Source organism: Aedes albopictus, chromosome 1 (genome assembly GCF_035046485.1).
Source record: "Aedes albopictus strain Foshan chromosome 1, AalbF5, whole genome shotgun sequence".
Taxonomy (NCBI): Eukaryota; Metazoa; Arthropoda; class Insecta; order Diptera; family Culicidae; genus Aedes; species Aedes albopictus.
In genome coordinates this window covers 333,860,361-333,880,478 of record NC_085136.1, presented here as the reverse complement: position 1 = coordinate 333,880,478, position 20,118 = coordinate 333,860,361, and the positions used below count along the sequence as shown (strand labels likewise).

The following is a 20,118-nucleotide window of genomic DNA, read 5'->3' as shown; positions in this document are numbered from 1 at the left end:
CAGGTGAGGAAGAAGAAGAGATGGCTGTGTATTAGTAAACAAAGAAAAATGTAAACACAAATAGTGACGTCACTATTTGACACGCGTTCTTATGGGAGCTCGCTTTGCTTGTAGTGGTGACATGTTTTGCACCAGACACGGATCTCACGCACACGAAGTATCTTCTTCCCCACCTTTAATAGACTCTCATTGACCAAGAACTCGCTATAATTCGTTCAATATTTTTCAAGAGCATCCCTACACAAGCTATATCTAGGCACTTACCTCTTCGAGCTACTCCGCTTACTACTGGCACTGTTCCCGGCAGCCAGGATCGTTTCCAACAGCGCCAGATTGTGCTCGATTTCACTGTCCAGCAGATCGTTATCCGAATTGTCCTCTTGCTGCAGGGCGCCAGCCAAAAACGCCTCCGGATCTTTATTGATCTGCAATGATCGAGTTTTGAAACAAAACTTACCATTTGAACAATCCCAAAATCTCACCGAGTTTTGCATCAACTTCAGCTTTCGAATCATCTCCACGTTCCTCAGCTGCCAGTGCATGCGCATGTTTTGTTCTTGGAGTGTGAGCAGCTGCTTGATCAGATCATGCAACCGATCGAGCTGATCGAGGGCTCCTTTGGTTGATAGGGCCGCCGCGACCGAAGGGCCCGTTCGGTTCAGCAACATGAGGAATTCATTGGGCGAATCGAATGCTGCCGCCTCGGAACCCTCGATCTTTAGGGTCGGCGGTGGTACGGAAGATCCCGTCCCACTTGAGTCCCCCTCCCCTCCACTACCGCCCACCGGCGAATGCAGTATCCTGTTTAGACTAGAACTGGTATCACTATCACATAGCAGTTTCAGAAACAAACTTTCCCGTTCGTTGTACGTGAAGAGTCGTTTGAAGGGATCGGTTTCTAAACTGGTGTCCCCGAGCGGTTCCAGAGAGGGATCTCCTCCGGTAGGCGAAGGCATCGCAGTTCCCAACGTGGGATCAGGCGGTGGCGTCGGCAGATTTTCCCGCTTACACTCCGACGATCGTTTCCGATGGGCTCGCACCTTCTCCACCTTTTCCTTCTCCATGGTAACGGTCTTGATCACGCTTATCGCAACCCCCCTCGACGATTTCAATTCAAAATGCTTAGTAGGCACTGACTGGGCTTCTCTATTTCGACAGATTTTCCAACCATACACAGAGCTCGCTTGGATTGGGACGATTGGATCACGTTTCACATTTTCCAGCTGTCTTGGATATCGGTTTCCTCTGGATCACTGATCGATTGATAGGCACTTCGATTCCGGAGAAACAGAAGCACGCGCAGCTACGATAAACACACGCATATTCATATTCTTAGACACGAGTCTCGCTGGATTCTTCGCTGTAATAACATCAACAACAGTAGTAGTAAATAATGAAGCTGATCGATCGATCGACTGACCAGTATGCGATGCACATGGCGACGACTGGTTTCGCGTCGCGTAACTATACACCTACGGGAGCTCTATGACGACGATGACCAGGCGAGCGTCCGGACAGACGATCAACCGCCAGCGACGACGACGACGACGACGGCGTGCTTGCTGATATCGGGCAAAAATTTGCATATGTCATGTGTTTTTTGCTGCTCTCGCCTACGAGGTTTTATAATTTTCTTACATACAGTGGCGGGTAAAATATGTGGGATATGACATGCAGATTTACTATTACAAGGAGAGATGCCCGAAATCTTGATTTGTTACAAACTACGAAAGGTAACTATTCTTTACTTTTCGTAGTTATTGCTTATTTTGCTACTTCTTGGAATTGACTGACTGAGGCATACAAGAACGAGTACAGTATTGCTCCGATTTTATCACACCCCTTTTCAAACATACTTTTAAATATTCTACAAAATATATACGCATTTTCAATATTTTTAACGTTGCAGAACGCGCCTTCAACATGCATCTTAAAGAAGAGGGGAAACACTTGCTTTCAAATGTAACAGCAAATGAATAAAAAAAAAGAACGACTGACGCGCGGATGCCGTGATAAAATCGAAACATTACTGTATAAGCATTTCTAACAATATTCCAAATGCTTTTGCAGGGGAATTTACACAGCTCGAATCCCAGGAAAGATAATCTCATGTTCTACCTAGGGGCTAGACCTAGAGGCAAGAAAAAGATAACGAGAGAAAATCTGCGTTAGAAGTGTTGCTGAGAATTCCTCACAATTCCTCACATTTTCTCCCATTTATACCAAAGTGTGATCTGGCACCAATGCCAAACTGCAGTTTTGGGGATATCTTTCAACAAATTTCGCCGATCATTGATAAAAAGAGTAACTCAGAATTTCTCAGAGTTGCTCTCGTTGGCATAGTGTCTTGCCCCTAGCCTGGCATCAGTTTAAAATCGAATAGTGTTGCATGTACTGAAGGAAAATAATGAAATCCAATGGAAATATTTCAAATGTTTTAAATAGAGCTGCACAGAATTTCTCTGAATTGCTCCCGTTTGCACATTGTCTTGCCCCAAGGGCTAGACAGATATAACGTGAGGAAATCTGCGTTCGAAGTGTTGCTCAGCATTCCTCACAATTCCTCAGATTTGCACCAAAGTGTAACCAGGTATCAATTTAAAATCAGATAGTGTTACCTGTGCTGAATGAACACAACGGAATACAAAGGAAATTTCAAGGAGAGTTATTTAGAATTTCTCAGAGTTGCTCCAATTTGCTCAGTATGTTACAATTTGCCCCTAGTATACTCAAATAACATTTTGATGACCTAATCTTGTAGAGATTTTGAGACCCGTCATAAAACATGATTCCTTTTATTTAGGTTTAATGTTTGTTCTAAGAACCTCTTCAAGCCTATTTGACTTAAAAAATGTTTCTTGGGTAGAATGTTTTGGTAAATTGATGGTTTGTTTGCTTACATACAATGAATAATCGACTTAATTTTCAGTTAGATTAATCCAATGGATGTTGATATTTGAATCCCCAAAGTATGGAGACGAATGTCAATGAAAGAGACGGGAGATAATATAAATATCACATCCTTCCGTATCACCTCAAAATTTGAAATTGATGCCTTCGGCACAGTGGTTCATGACGAAGAGGTTTAAAATGTTAGAAATGATCGCACTAGATGTCACTGATGTGTGGTCGATTTATAAAATGGAATTTCCCCAAGATTTTTTTCAGGGGTTACTCCCGGAATTCCTGGAATTCCTTCAGAGATTTCTCCTAAGATTTCTTCAGATTTTTTCCCGGGATTTCTACAGAGAGTCTTTCCGGAATATCTTAAGGGATTCTTTCATTGATTCCCATCGGGATTTCTTCTGAAATTTCTCCCAGATCCCCTTTAGGGATTCCTCTCAAAATTTCTTCAAGGATTCTCCAGTGATTACGGGATTCTTTCATTGAATCCATCCAAATTCTATTGGCGGTTTCTTCCATGGATTTCTCCCAGATTTTCTTCATTAATTCCAACCGGAATCCCTTCAGGGAATCTTTCTTGAATTTCTGCCTGAATTTATTGCGGGATTCTTTCCAGGATTTCTTCATTAATTTCTCTAGGGATTCTTTTATGGATTTCTCCTCAGATTTCCTCAAAGATTCCTCACTCGACTCCTTCAGAGATTTCTCCCGGGATTCCTTCAGAAATTTCGGCTGGAATTCCTTGAGGGATTTCTCCTGGGATTCCTTCAGGGATTCATTCATTGAGAGATCCTTTCAGGGATACTTTTTCAGGGAGGTTCCTCCCTGATTTCCTTTTAAGGGCTTTTTGTGCGATTACTTCAGAGATTTCTAACACGATTCCTTCAGATGTTTCTCTTGGGATTCCTTCAGGGATTCCTCCCAGAATGTTTTCAAAGATTTTTCCTAAGATTCTCTCTGCGATTTCTTCCGGGATTATTTGAGAAATTTGTCCCGGGATTCCTTCAGTATGTTATTCATTGATGCATCCCAAGATTCCTTGAGATATTATTCCTCGGATTCCTTCTGGGATTTCTCCCGGGATTCCTCCGGGAACTCCTCCGGGCTTTCCTTTAGAGATTTCTCCTGGCATGATTCCAAGGATTCCTTCATGAATTCCTCCGTTGATTCTTTCAGAGATTAATTAAACAATTACTTCCTTTATTGATTCCTACCGGGATTTTCTTTCAAGAATTCTTTCAGATATACCTACCATGAATTCTCCAGGGATTTCCAAAAGGATTCCTTCCGGGATTCTTCCAGGAGTCTATTACTGGATTTCTTTAGAATTTTCTCCCGGAATTCTTTCAGGTTACCCCGAAGACTTTTCCAGATATTCCTATTGTGTGGTATATATCTGACAATGAGAATCTTTCAGTGTGTTTAGAGTCTTGCCCCTCAATATGTCAACAGGCAATTGATAACTCACGCACATTCCCCACCCACCTACGCTATCGAGTGACAGTTGCTGACGCGATCACAGCAGGCCACTTCTTCATTCTCGAATTCCTCCTGGGATTTCTTCATGGACTTCTTCCAACACTCGTTAAGGGATTTTTACAGGATTATGTTAGAGATTCTTCTCAGAATTTATTCGGGTAATTTCCTAGGTTTCCTTCCGGAATGCTTCCAGAGATTCCTTCCGAGATTCCTTGAATGATGTGTACCGAGATTTTCCAGGGATGTATTCAAGAATTCTTTCAGGGAAACCTCCCTAGACTCCTTCAGGGATTTTCCCCGGGCATTTTTCAGGGAATCCTCCAAGACTCTTTCAGCTTTTCCAATCGAGATTCTTTCAGGGACTCCTCCTGGACTCTTTGCGGGATTTCTCTCGGAATTCTTTCCGGGATTCCTTGCGGGATTCCTGCGATTTCTCGTAGGACTCCTTCAGGACTCTTTCAGAGATTCCTACCGAGATTCGATCAGAGGAGCTTTTCGCAGATTCCAGCAGGGGCTGTTCCCGGAAATCCTTCAGTGATTTCTCATGGGATTTATTTGTGAATTCTTAACTCTATCAGGAATTCTTCCAAAACTCTATCAGGAATTCCTCCAGGGATTCATTTTGTGATGCCTTCAGAAATTCCTTGCGAGAATCCTCCTGAGGTTTCTGCGGAGATTTCTTCTGGGATTGATCACGTTATTCATTTGGGTATTCCTCCTGGAATTTCCCCAGAGACTGCAATCATGGTGGCTGTTCTTTAGATTTATAGATGTATAGAGAATAGTGGCATGATCTCTTAGTTCATCAATCATTTTTCGGTCGAACAGCATTCGACCAAATAATTAAATGACCAGCATGGCATGCAGTGCTCTGCATGAAATTTTCTCCTTCTCTTCCACTCTTACAGAAATATTGTAAACAACATGGCCAAGAAACGTCAAAATCCCATACAAAATCAAAACAATGCACGCCGCGGCCATGCCAAACTTTTCTAAGCCTTTGATATTTTGTGGCCTTATTGTTTACGAATTCTGGGAGAACTTTTAATGGTATTGCACCGTGAACTAGGGTGGGATGCTTTATATAAATTCCGGCAAGATTGTGGTTCGAACAAGTTATGCTGGGAGGAATTATTCTGGAACCGTCACGGTAGCTTTGTGGAGTTCTAAGTGGAAGAAGTGATACTGTGAGAAAGCTTTTTTTAATTTCTTTGTATTTGTGAATTTTAACTTAATGCTAATTCTTCACACTGTGCGAAAGCTGTACACGTGAAATTTGATGGGTATTCAATGGAGATCCACGAAATCTTTCAAGAACCTCTTGAAACTCTTTCAATAATCCCACCGGAAATCTCACCAGGAGTTCACCGGTGGTTCTCATAAAACTTTTTTGAGATCTTCATTAGAAGATCTAGAAGAAATCCCTCCATGAGTTCTCTCTAATGTTCTTCTAGGAATTAATGCATAGGATCTTCCAGGAGTTTTTTAGACTCTCTCTTATAATTTGAACCGGGATTTCTCGGGTTTTCCTTCCCGGGTTCACTCAGATATTTATTCCGAGATTTCCGCAGAAATCCCTTCCGGGATTATTTAAAGAATTCCTCATGGGATTTCTCCAGGAAGTCATTCTAAGATTCGTCCACGAGTTCATCCAGTGATTCTTTCAGGAGTTCTTTCTAAGAAGCATCCAGGAGTTCCTTTTGGGATAACTCCAGCAGTTTTTATTCCTCAAGAAGTTTCTTCTGAGATTTCCAGGAATTCTTCATCCTTCCTCTAGCAACTTCTTCCGGGATTACTCCAGGAACTCCTTCCAAGACTCCTCCAGATATAACTTCACGGGCTCCTGCCATAATTCCTTCTGGGATTACTTCAGTATTTTCCTCTCAAATTACACCAGGAGTGGCATCTTGGATCCCTCCTGAAATTTCACCTGGTATATCTTCCAGGATTTTTTTTTTTCGGATTTTCTTTCCGGGATTGCCTCAGGACTTCCTTCCGGGAATCCTTCGGAAATCCTCTTTAAATGTAATTCAAGATTCTTCCAGAAGTTCCTTCTAAGATTTGTCCAAGTTTTTTTTCTGTAATATACTTTAGGGGTTCGTCTAAAAGCGTCTTCTGGGGCGCTTCTAGAAAGCTTCATCATTTCCTTCGGGGATTTCTTTCTTCATCCCTTCCGTGATTCCTGCAAGATTTTATTATGCAGATTATGCTGGAAATTCTATGGAAGTTCATTCTGGGGTTATCTCATATCTCATATCTCATAAAAACCATCCATAAGTCTTTTTTTCTTAATTCCTTATGCAAGCATTCCATGACCTGCAACCTCTTAAGTTCCTTATGAAACTCCTAAAGCATTTCATTGCAGAATTCTTCCAACAATTTCTTTTTGAACATCTCCAGCAGTTTTGTAGGGGATTTCTACAGGAGCTCTCTCTGAGATTCCTACAATAGTTCCTTCCAAGAAAAACAAAAAAAAATCTGAAGACATTCCAAAAGCAACTGGATGTATCAAAGAAAAAACTCGTAAAGGAATCCCTGAAGGAACTTCTACAGGAATTTAATAGGGAACTCTTGGAAGAATTTTTGAAGAAATCCTGGAAGTAATCTCTGAAGGAATCCCATAAGGAGTTATACGAATATAATACTGAAAAGAAATCCTGGATGAGTCACATATTGAAACTTCTGATCAAAACCTGAATAATCTCATGGGAGAATCTCTGAAGGAACTCCATGAGAAACTCCCAGTGGAATCCCAGAAAGAGCGCCTGGAGCCATCCTGGAGAAATTTCAGGAGAAATCATGAAAGAAATTTCTGGAGGAATCCAAAGGAAAAATTCTGGGGGAATCCCAGAAGGAATTCTTGTAGGGCAGGGATCTCGGAATTTCTGGAAATCTAAAAGATTTTCTGGAGAAATCCCGGAAGAATGTCCGGTTCAAATTCTTGAAGATATGTTCGAGGAAACTCCTGGCGGAACTTCAGTAGAGGACCCTAGAGGATACCCTGATAGAAGTCCTGGGAGAATGCATGAATAACCTGCTGGGGGGGCCTTAAAAGATACTCCTGAAGGAACTTCTGGAGGAATCTTGAAGAAGAGATCCTTAGAAGGAGAAATTTAGAACGAACTCTTGGAGGAGTCCCAGATGGGACAATTCTCAATAAAAGCCAGAAGAAACACCTTAAGAAATATTGCAGCTCTTGTAGACATTCAATAATGAACTGCTGGAGACCAGAAGAAACCCCTGGAGGATCCCTCGAAGGAACGATGTTTAACGGTGATTTTTATTCAAATAAAACCAACTTGATTAGCTAACTTGGTAGATTTTTTAGTAATTATTAGTAATCATGTTGTTTTCAACTAACATCTTTAAAAAATCTTCATGATACATACATATGATATTAATCTGTTATGTAATAGGAACACCAACTTCCTGTTCTTCGACAGCAACCATAACGATGGGTGGTTCACTAGGTCCTGATCTTTGTCTTGATTGGCACCTAGGCACCTTGATCCTGAGAGGTTCCATTTGAGATTCCCCCAATAGCTATTTCCAGGATTCCTTCTGAGATTACATCTGGGACTTCAAGGTAGTACTTCCAAGATTTCTCATGGAGTACAAGGAATCCTCCAGGAACTCCATGCGAGATTCTCCAAATTGCTTCTTTTGGAATGTTTTCTGAAGTTTTTTTTTTTCGACTTCCAGAAGGTATTCCTGGAAAAATGGAATCCCAAAAAGAACTGTTGGAGGAAAACCAGAAGGAAAATGCTGAAGGATTTTCTCAAGGAAATCTCCATGAGGAATTCCATAAACAAAAACTGCACGAGGAATTTCCTAATATACTCCCTAATAAACTCTTGGAGGATTTTCATTTGAACCATCTGAAGAAGTTCCAAAACGAGTTTTCGGAGGAATGCCAAAAAGATCTGCAAGAATTCCAAACGGAACTCTTGGAGGAAACCGGGGTTCCTGAAGAAATTCCGGAAGTAGTTTCTGAAAGAACTCCAGAAAAACTTTCCAAAAGAATTCTTGAAGAAGTTCCAAGAGGGATACCCTTTGAGAGTTCCCAAAACCATAAAAGAATTCCTGAAGAAATTCCAGGATCAATTCCTGGTAGAAGTCCAAAAGGAGTTCCCAAAGAAATCCTAAAGGAAGTAGTTTCTGGAGGAATCCCGGAAGAGGTTATTGGAAGAACTCCAGGTGGAATTATTATCGCTGGAATCCCGGAAGTAATTATTGAAGCAATCCCAGAAGTAGTTCCAGAAAGAATTTTTGAAGAAGTTCCTGGAAGAATCGGCGAGAAGTTTTTGGAGCTACTGAAAGAAGTTAGGATCATTGGAAGGTTCTCTGAAAGAAATAATGAAGAAATCTCAGAATTAGAATTGCTGGAGGATTCCTGGAACTCGTTGAGAAATCCCGAAAGAAACTCCTCGAAGTCCCTGAAGCAAGCTTTGAAGGAATCCTGGAAGGAGGAAGAATTTCCTATGGAGCTCTCTGAAGAATCACAAAAGGAAATCCTAGAATAATTTTATGGAGAAACAATGGAAGAAATTCCTGGAGGAAACGCAGGATAAACTGCTGAGGCAATCCTAGGAGGAATTCCTGGAGTCTCAGAATCAATTTCTAGAGAAATTTCGGAAAAAAAATGAAGGAATCTAGGAACTCCTTATGTAATCTCAGAAGGTATTCCTTAAGAAATTCTAGAAAAATATCTGAAAGAGTCCCGGGACTACTTCCTGGAGGAATCCTGGCAGATGCTATGAAAGAATCCCAGACAGAATTCCTTTGGGAATGTCAGGGTCAGAAAAAACTCCTAGAACCCCAGAGGGAACTTCTGAAAGAATCATAAATTAACCCCCGTTAAAATCTCATCAAAAACTCCCTGGGAATCCCGCAAGAAACTCTTGAAGGAGTCCTGGAACAAAGTTGTAGAGAAACCGCGAAGGATTTTCTGGAGAAATCCCGGAATTCCTGTGGAATCCCCGTTCAAATCATAAACAACAAGACCAGGAAACGTCAAAGAATTAGATAAATTGACCTTAGCAAGTGCGGTATGCTGTGCCCACGGCATGCAATATCACAAGACAGGCTAGTTACCTATGTAAGCATCAACTTTGGACGTAAACATGTGACGTCGTTCTTATCGTCCTTTCACGTTGATCATATTGAGGTGGAGTACTAGATCATTTTGTTGACGCCTTTGAACGTCATCAAAAAAACTGTCAGATTTAGGGAATACATATCCCTTTCGGGACGAACCAGCACAATCGTGCTGTTTTTCGGCAATGGTTTTACACATTTGTTTCAATTGTTTTTCCCTCAAAATATGTGATGTACATATTTTTTATCGAGTTATTACTCTAACTTGTATTTCTGAGCCTCAGCTTTGGTCGGAATTGTTTATGAAAAACCCCACAATAAGTTAAACAAAAAGTAAACAATCACCTTAGAAGTTGAAAAAGTTTTATCTGTCGTATTTTTATAAATATTTGTTTAATCCAGGTATGCAGAGGTAAAAATTAGTAGAAAAAGAGTAGTTCTGCAAAACGGCAAAGAAAAAGTGGTGCTTTGTTGAAAAGCACAAGATTTCTGGGTGGTCAAAGTGGGACCAGCACAATTGTGCTATTCTGTCCCCAAAGCGGTCCAAGTTCCATCGGAAATTGCCTATTCTTAGGCGTTTCATGGTATTGAAGATTGATTTTAATTATTAAATCACTACAAAGTGATAGTTTGTAAAAACTTAGACGTATAATTTCATTTCAAGGAACACGATATCAGCTTTTACGAGTTTTTTAAAGAACTTTGAATACTTGGGTGTATAATATTACTCCATATTATCGAAATCATGAATTAGATTGGAACAGGGATCTGCTGTTCTCATTATCTTCTTCTTATTCACTTCTATGGTTTGAATACCCTGTCAAGCTGGTCTCGTGTTCCTAGATTTGAAATTATACGTCTAATTTTCTACAAACTGACACTTTGCAGTGATTTAATAATTACAATAAATCTTCTGTACCATAAAACGCCTAAAAGTAGGCAATTTTTGGCAATTACTTAGAGAACATCGACCGGCTTGAGGACGGACCAGCACAATTGTGCTGGTCCTAATTTGACCCCAAAAAGTGCATAGGTGGATAAAGTAGCCGAAGTAAAGAATGTTTTATTCTAGAAGACGTTAAGTTTATAAGAGAAAATTAGAGATAATAATTCTTTTATGGTCCGTCACGAAAGGGATATATCACCGTGTATACCGTGTACTATACACTGTGGCGTGGCAGTGCCCTATTGCTGTTGAAAGTAAGAAGCTAGACATTTTCTAAATTTGACACTCTACAAGGCATCAAACAAAATACAACGACTTTGTCATTTTTGCTCGTTGACAAATATGTTTGTACCAAATGATTCTACAATTTTGTCCGTCACTGTAATTATGCGCACAGCAGGCGCGTCATGCACGCGCTTAGTATTTATTAAAACTGGTCCCCTGTGCTCGAGTGCTGTGATGTGGCGTGATTGAAAAGTGCAGTTTCAGGAATTTGGTTTACATTCGTCGTACATGATAGCATTTTCGTAAACTAGCTGTAAAATTTCGCATATCGATTGAAGCAGGCTTGTCAATGGGCGAAGTTTTCTTTTTGTGTCTAACATAAGATCCACCAGTCTGCTTTGATCAGCTCGGTTGGCGAAGCAATCGGTTGGCTGGCATCTTGATCCATCCCATCGCATCGTGTCAGAGCACAATATTTCGCAATGGAGACGCATGGTTCATCACTAAACCAAGAGTGCCGCTCCGCTTAAATAAAACAAACCAAAGAACAAAACGACCAGAAAGCCATACATTATACAGAAACAAATTTATGGCAAAATTTCAAGGACGTTCGCCGCAGCCAGCCTTCTGGCAATTCTGGTGGTGGGAAATGACTCAGACTACTAGACTGAGAAAATTTCAGTCCGCCGATACGTCTGGCAACCACAATCCATAGAACCGCGCGCGGACATTTGAAAGCATCTGCAAAATTTTCCATGTCAAAATGATACCAAAATCCAGCGGACAGTCTGTAGACTCTTCTTCCCCCTCTTTGAGGCGATGCCGGCGGATGAAAAATCACCATCGGAAAATGTGTGATTTTCGCCCGATTTAGATAAATGGGGTTCTATTTTTCTCCTGATCGCGCTCCGTTGGCGAACGTAGGCGAGGGAGTCCGCAGGGAATCACTTTCGAGTGCGAGGTGGACCACGTTGGCATTTGAAAAACGTAAAATATGCCGCTCGGTTAATGTTGGACTACATTTAATTAACTTTATGATCTAACCACCAATGCCGTCCGCACAGGAACCGTCCGTCGTCATCGCTCTGTCGGTGTCGTCAAAAACCTAAGCTAAAAACAAAATCAGCGCGATGGAAAACCGACATTCCATCACGACACGAGAAATTGTTGGTCAGAGTAGGCTAGGTTCTACGGATACCACCGACCACCGCTACCAGATCGAAGCAATCGTCTCCATCCATGGCGGTGGTGGATCATTGCGGGCCATCTATAATTTGGTGACGACAGCCAAAAAGTCTCGTGACAGTCAGCCGTGACACCCAATTAAGCGCTCTTAACCTTTTCGCGGCTCGAGGCGAGTGAGTTTTCCTGTGCTGTCCAACCGGAGGGGTGGACATTTTTTAGCGAATAAAACTAGGGTATCGCGCCACTTGGGCGGTGGCTTCTATATTCATCTGTTTTCCACTATAACTCAGTCAATTTTGAACCAATTGACTTGAAATGTTGTACACGGGTAGATACTATGCCTATCTCACCACATTCCAAAAGTTGTGCCACCGCCCAAGGATAACTGACACTGAAAAAGATTACAAGTGGTAGTCGAAATACGCGTATCTGTCAAAGGATAAGCAACATAGGGCGGAATTAAAAGGTACGAAACTGATTACACTCATTCGTATAGTCTACGGTACTCAAAAAGCCTCACAGCACCCCCAAGAATTTTCATGGTACTTGAACTGAGTTATCTAGGTCATCCAAACTACTCTGGAATTCATTTTCTGAAGATCTACTGAATCTTCCATCATTTATGTTCACTCTGCTCACGGTGTACAATATTTAGAAGGTGATACCTTCCGGAAATCTGACAGATTTTGGATGACGTAATTCAAATCGTTCATAGGCGTGAACACAATGATCTAGTACTCCTCACCCATTTGATCATCGTAAAACGATAAGAACGACGTCATATGTTTACATCCAAAAATGATGTTTACATAGGTTACTAGCTTCTTCTTCTTCTTCTTGGCGTAACGTCCTCACTGGGACAAAGCCTACTTCTCAGCTTAGTGTTCTATGAGCACTTCCACAGTTATTAAATGAGAGCTTCCTCTGCCAATGACCATTTTGCATGTGTATATCTCGTGTGGCAGGCACGAAGATACTCTATGCCCAAGGAAGTCAAGGAAATTTCCTTTACGGAAAGATCCTGGACCGACCGGGAATCGAACCCGTCACCCTCAGCATGGTCATGCTGAATACCCGTGCGTTTACCGCCACGGCTAAATGGGCCCTAATAGGTTACTAGCCTGCCTTGTGATATTTATGCCGTGACTCTGTTCAATAGATTTAGTCACGTTGATGTCCATTAGACCTCGCAATGCTACGAGCAACGCCGTATTATGGTAGTTGGACATTCCGTGAAATACAAGTGGCCTCCAATACACTTCGAAGATTGGGTTACGATATCTACATACTGTATCATGCTTTAATTGTAAAAAATATACGTGGAAAGTTAACTATACTGCTGATGGAGCCTCACTGCACAACTATGATGCTTTTGGTAATTCATGGGTTATTCCAGGCTTTCCAAACTATTCTGGAATCAGGGCCTTCAAGGTCTACAGGCTCTACTCTTGTTTCTCTTCACTCTATCGGCATAATTCTTTCAAGAATGTGTCTGTTGCACCTCGTAATATTACGAGTATCTTTATGTGTTGCTAGTTGGGTGTCCACTGGCATATTGATGGACCCCAATGTATTTTGAAGTATGGGTCGGAATATCTGTAAATCTTTGGATATTTTTATTGTAGCGAATGCTTGCGGAATATAATCTGCGCTACTCTTAACTAGGCAACATTCACTTGGTGATCTAGGTCATCCAAACTATTCTGGAATTAAGACCTTCAAGCTCTTGTATCTCTTTACTTTATCGATGTAATTCTGTCACGATTATTTCTGTGTGTTCTCATAATATTTTGAGTATCTCTTTGTGTAATTTGTGCGTCCACTGGCATACAAATGATCTTTATGGTATTTTGGAGTGTGCGTCGCCAAATCTGTATATTCTAATGACCTGACATTTTTTACTGTTTTCCTATAGGGATTCTACCAGGAACTCCGCAACGAATACAACCGGAAATGCTGTTAGGAATTCCATCACCAGGAATTCCTTCAGGGACTTTTCAAGAAATTCATCAAGGGATTCTTCCAAGGTTTCCGCTAGGATTTCCTCATGGAACTCCTTCAAAAATTCCTCAACTAATTTCTCCAAAGATTCCTCCATAAATTCTACCCGTAACAGCTACAAGAAATTCCAGAGAGATTCTTCCAAGAATTCTTCCAGAACTCCTTCATGAATTCCCCCAAGAAATCCTCGAAAAATTCTTCTAGGAATTCCATAAGCCATTTCTCAAGGAATTCCGCCAGTAAATAATCCAGGAATTCCTTCAGGAATTACTCCAGGAATTCCTCCAGGACTTCTTCCTGAAATTCCTCCAGGAATTTCCCCAGAAACTACTCTACGAATTCATCCAGAAATAATTACATTAATTCCTCTAGGAATTGTTTCGGGAAATACTCCACGAATTCCTACAAGAAATTTTCCACAAATTTCTACAGAAATATTCCAGAAAAATGCTACATGATTTCTTCCAAGAATTATTCCAGGAAATCCTCCAGAAATTACTCTAGGGAATTCTACAGGAAATCTTCCAAGAAATATTCCAGGAATTGATCCGAGAAATACTTCAGAAATTTCTCCTGGAAATATTCCAGAAATTCCTCCAGTAATTATTTTAGGAATTTCTCCAGAAATAACTTCACTAATTCGTACTGGACATACTCCAGGAAACCCTTTCTGAATTTCTCCGAAATTTCCTCTGAAAAATAAAAATTTAAAAAAATACTTAAAAAATATCTTCTAGGAATTCCTCGAAAAGAATTCCCCCAGGAAATTCTTTAAAAATTCCATCACAATTTACTACATGAATTCTTCCAAAAGTGCTCCAGGAATTCCTCGAGTTTTTCCTCCAGAATTTTTTTCAAGAAATTGTTGAAGAAATTCCTGAAAGTATTGTTGTAGGAAATCTTGGAGAAATTCCTGAAAGAATTCTGCATGAAATTCCTCAAAAAATCCTGGAGAGATTCTTGGTGGAATTCTTGGAAGAAATCTTGGAGGTATTCCTGAATTATTAGAAGAGAATTCTAAAAGCGATTGTTGGAGGAATTCCTGGAGGAACTCTTGGAGGATTTCCTGAAGAAATTCTTGGAGGAATTGCTGAAGGAATTCTTGGATGAATTCCTGGATGAATTCCTGGGGGGAATCCTGTAGGCGTTTCTGAAGGATTTTGTGCAAGAATTTCTGAAGATATTTATTGAAAAGTTCCTGTACGTATTCCTAGAGAAATTCATAAAGAAATTCCTGGTCAAATTTCAGGAGGAATTTTTGACAGAAATATTGGACCAGGTCTTGGAGAAATTCTTCTTAGAGTTCCTGTAAAAATTCATGAAAGAATTTCTAAAGAATCCATCCAAGAATCCATCCAGGAATTTCTCCAGAGATTCTTTCAGTAAATCCTCCATGTATGATATTTTTTTCTGGGAACTTCTTCGTAGGTTTTACCAAGATTTCATTGCCTGCATAAATTCTTCTCTACAAAAAATCCTCTAGAGATTTCTGCAAAGTTCTTTTTGGAGTTCCTACAGAGATTCTTGCCGGAATTCCACCAGAGACTCAGTACCGTAAACCGGGTCAAATTGATCTCCGAGTTGAAATTGATCAGACGTTTTTCAGTTTGATAAGGCATACTTTCAATAGTTTTCTGTGTCGAGCTGTTGGAATCAGATATGGACGAAAAGATATTTGTAAGGAAGCTATGTAAAGCATGCTTCATCTAGTGGAAAATCGTCTGATCCATTTCGACCCGAAGATCAATTTGACTCCAGTTTACGGCACCAGAATTTGAACATGGATTCGTCCGAGAACTCTTGCAAGAAAATTTCCAGAGCTTCTTCTAGGTTCATGTATTTCTACTGGAATTCGAGATTTTTTGTGAGAATCTCTCCACCTTCCAAAGTTCTTGGAGTCCTCCAGTCATTCCTTAATGATTTTTAAAAAGAATTATTTTAAAAACTTAACCAGAAATTATTGCTTGGCATTTCATTGGAAGTTTCTCTAGAAAATTATCAAGAAATTTTTCTACCTGGGAATTCAGCATAAATTCGTACTTCCGAAACTACTCTCTCAGATATCCCTTGATTTCTTTCATCCCTTGGAATGCTTCAAGAAATTCTTCTGAGAATTCTTCCAGGGATTCTTATCGAACATTTTCCAGATATTCCTTCAGATATTCTTTCAGGAATTCTTCCAAGAATTCCTCCATGCATTCTTTTTTAAATTTCTGCAGAGTTCCCTGCAAGAATTCCTCCAGGTAAACATTTCAGAAATGGCTTCAGGATGTTTTGTCCAACAATCTCGCTGAAATGGCATCAGGGAATCTCCTAAAAAATCTTGAAGAAATTCTTTGAAAAATTTCTTAAGAATTGACTGATGAAGAAACGATTTCCTTTCATAAATACTTCAGCACTTTTTCAAAAAAAAAAAAAAAAGAAAACATCTCTCCAGGAATTTCTTCAGGTCTTCTTTCAAGGAATCCAACAGAGATTGTCCAGGAATTCCTCCAGCTATATCTTCAAAACACTTCAAAAACTTCTCCCGCGATCCTTTCTGGAATTCGACCAGGGATTTAAAAAAAAATCATTCACGGGTTCTATCAAAAATCCTCCAAAATTCTCAACATATTTTTCAAAAAATACTCCTGGGATTCCTTTGAAAATCGCTTCAGGTATTCGTCTAGATACTTAAGTAAAAATCCCTCCGAAAATCCTTTTTCCATTTCTCCATGAATGCTTCGATCCTTTTTTAGGAATTATTATATCTTTCTATGGATTTTCGACCCAAAACGTATTACCTGAGCGTTTGAAACCGTTAAATAAAGGAATAATATTCAAAACCATTTGAAAATAACTAATTCATTCACCATATAAAAAAAGTTTTTAAATATTGAAAAATATGTAGATTTTTAAATTAGAGCATCTTTTTTGAACCACTATGTTATTTTTGCAGATTTTTTTGAACTTCATTTTCAAAAGGCGAATTAATAAAAAATCCCTTTGAAATTGATTTAAGGTATCAAAATAAAGGATTAAAAATCTGAAAAAACAGTGATTTGCAAATAGTTTATCTTTCACATAAAACTTAAAAATCAATAAGTTTTTCGAAAATAAAAACCCCATTCCTCTAGATAGATTCAAGTATTTCTCCAGGAATTGCTTCATGAATTCCTCCGAAATGTTGTTAATATTATTTTTCAGGAATTCTTTTCGCAATTCCTCTAGAGATTCTCTCAAGAATTTCTGCAGGAATCTATCTATAAATTCTCCTGAGAATTCTCTCAAAGGTTTTACAAGAAATCTTCCAGGTATTCTTCCAAAAAAAACATCCAGGAATTCCTTCAGATATCTTCAAGAATTTCTCCTCAAAATAGTTCTACAGAAATTTCTTCTGATTTTTTAAAGAAATTCTCCTTAGAATCCTTTTAGAGATTTTTCCAGGATTTCTCTCAAAAAATTCTCCATGAATTTCTTCAATTTTTTTCAGGAGTTCTTTAAAAAAATCCTTAAAATTTCCTTTCTAGAATTCCTTCAGGGATTACTTTAGAAATTCATTCATGGATTTTTGGTAGAAATATCTTCACGGACTTTTTCAAATATTCCTACAGAATTTTTTTTTTTTTTTTATCTGTATTAACGAGATTTTTAGCCCTAGGCTAGTTCATCTCGGGACCCACGCTTTACTTCCCTTCCGAAGGAAGAACCCACATTTCGTGAGTTTGTCGGGAGTGGGATTCGATCCTACAGAAATTCCATTTCGTGGAATTTCATCATTTTTTATTTTTTTTACGAAATCTTCCAGAAATTCTTCTGAAAATTGCGTCTTCCAGGATTTCCTTCTGGAAATCCTCTAGGAGTTCCCAAATTCCTTCAAAAAATCCTACAGAGATATCATTAAATGAATGTTTTCCAAAATTCAACCAGAGATTCTTTCAAAAACTCATCCAAGGGTTCGTCTAGGAATTCTTCCATGAACTTTTCTCTGAAATTTCTCCACGACCTCCTTTTTTTCTCAAGAAATTCATCTAGAAAATGTTTCTAAGATTCCTTCAAAAAATGCTTCAGATATTATCCAGAAATTCCTCCAGGTATTCCTGCAGGGATTGTTCCATTGCTTCAATAGATTTTTCTAGAAGTATTTTCTGGGAATTTTCCAGAAGTTCGACGAGGTATTCCTCAAGGAATTGCTTTATAAACTTCTGGAATGTATTATTTTTTTTCAGAAATTTCTCCGAAAACCTTTCGTAAACTCCTCCAGAGTGTTTACAGAAATGTCTGAATATTTCTTACAGACATTTCTTCAGAAATTTCTCCTTGCCATTTGTAAAGTAATGTTTCAAGAAATTCTTGTAAGTATTCATCCAGAGGGACATCCAGGAGTTCTTCCAGTAATTCCTCCATGGATTCAAGAATTTCTGCAAGGTTTCCTTAAAATATTTCTCCAGGGATTACCACATTAATCGCCTCAGGGGATTTCTCCAGATATTTGTTAGGATTTTTTTCTAGGAACTCTTCTAGAGATTTCTCCAGGAATTCCTTCAGAATATCTTTCAACAAACTCTTCAGAAAAGTTTCCAGGGATTTCTTCATGAATTTCTTCATAAAATTCTCAGAGATTTTAGGCTGCAAGTTATGCAGCGATGCCTGCAAATAAACCCTTTCATATATTGCTTCAAAAATTCCTCCACGGATTACGACGAAAAATCCTTCAGAGATTTTCTATCAGGAATTCCTGCAGAATCGCTTCCACGGTTTTCTTCTAAACTCTTCCAAGGATTCATTCTGGAGTGCCTATAAGAATTCTTTCAGAATTTTCTTCATGGATTTGTTGAGAAATTCTTGCAGAAATTCTTCCAGAGGTTTTGGCAGAAAATCTTTCAGAGGTGTTTGCAGCGAATCCTCCACAAATTCCTACAGGAATGCTACTAGAGATTCCTGTGCAAAGATTCTTGCAGAAATGCATTCCTCCATTGATTCTTCCAAGAATTCCCAGATTCTTTCATCTCTCTCGTACGTCTTCCAACCTCACCACTCGGATGTCTTCACGACCTAGTTCTTCAATATTTCATGGCACCACATATATCCTGATAGTAGTTGTAAAAAATGAGTAGTCATCAATCTCAATTCAAGGTAATTTACCTTTTTTTTTTTAATCTTTAAAAGATTTCGATTAATTTCAAAATTTCGCAACACTGCACTCAACGAGTTGGGTTTAAGAAGTGTTAGAAAATAAGCGTCTAAATAAGTCTGCATTAGAGTGGCCCAAAAACACAAAACTCGAAATATGCAAAGTCTTACACCCTAAATCAGTTGTTTTGAACTCACAGAAGCTACGTTCAAAATTTGAGCGAAATCGATTATAAAAATTTGGTAAAATAGAGCAAAACGAATGCAGAAATTATAAGTTTTCGATTTTTGCCACTCGTCGGATCACATTGCAGTCTTCAGATGACTTTTCAAGAAATAACCTCAAGAAGTGCCTTCACAAAAATCTCAATAAGTTCCGTTATACTTTCTACAGAATCTTCTCCAGAAGTTTTTTTAGGAAGTACTGAAGCTGTTCCAAGAGCTCATCAAGGAATTCCGCCAGGAGTTTCTCCAAAAGCATCTCGAAGCATTCCTCCAGCAATTTCTCCAGGGCTGCTCAAAGGGATTCTGCTAGAATTTCTGGTGGAGTTCTTTGAGGTATTCCACCGGATGTTAAAAACACTCTATGTCCTCAAGACAAACGTTCATATTTGTGGAAATTCGAAAATAATTACTTTAGTTTCTCAGGAATTTTCTCCAGCTCCGACTTTGGGTTTTTTAAGAATTGTTTTTTATTGAGAATTCCTCCAGATGTTTATCTAAGTTATCACAGGGAATTTATTCTTTTCCTACACGAATTCCACAAAAAGTTTCTGCAGAAATTCTATCAATTATAAGAAAGTCTTCCAGGAGTTAAACTAGGAGTTACAGTTGAAACTATTTTAGGTATTTTTCTACTGAATACTCTAAACATTCATTCAGCAATTCATTGTTGATTTACTTCTGGAATTCCTCCAGGAATCTTTATAAGATTTTTTTCTCTGCAGAAATATCCCTCTTTAGGAGTTCCTTCAAGAATTGTACCAGTAGTTTCTTGAAAAAATCCATCAACAGCTCTCCACAAAATTTTCCAGGAGTTCCTTCAAAAAATCTTGCAGAAATTGCTCCGGGAGATTTTCTAGGAATTCTTTTTTAAGAAACCACCCCAGAAGAAAAAATCGATTAAGAAAGACGTGAAGTTAAACAATATGAAAAAAATTTCCGAAGAA

At 39.1% G+C, this 20,118-nt stretch overlaps 1 protein-coding gene across 1 annotated transcript in view; it reads right to left on the bottom strand.

Annotated features, from left to right (window-relative positions):
- LOC109432051 (uncharacterized) overlaps positions 1 to 1,328 on the bottom strand; it is a 69,764-nt gene extending 68,436 nt beyond the window's left edge. Inside the window, exons 1-3 of the mRNA XM_062842409.1 lie at positions 1,315 to 1,328; positions 483 to 1,245; positions 265 to 425 (exon numbers count right to left, since the gene is read on the bottom strand). Of these exons, the coding sequence (XP_062698393.1) occupies positions 265 to 425; positions 483 to 1,245; positions 1,315 to 1,328 (938 nt within the window). The remainder of the gene's footprint in view (positions 1 to 264; positions 426 to 482; positions 1,246 to 1,314) is intronic.
- Between the last annotated feature and the right edge of the window lie 18,790 nt (positions 1,329 to 20,118).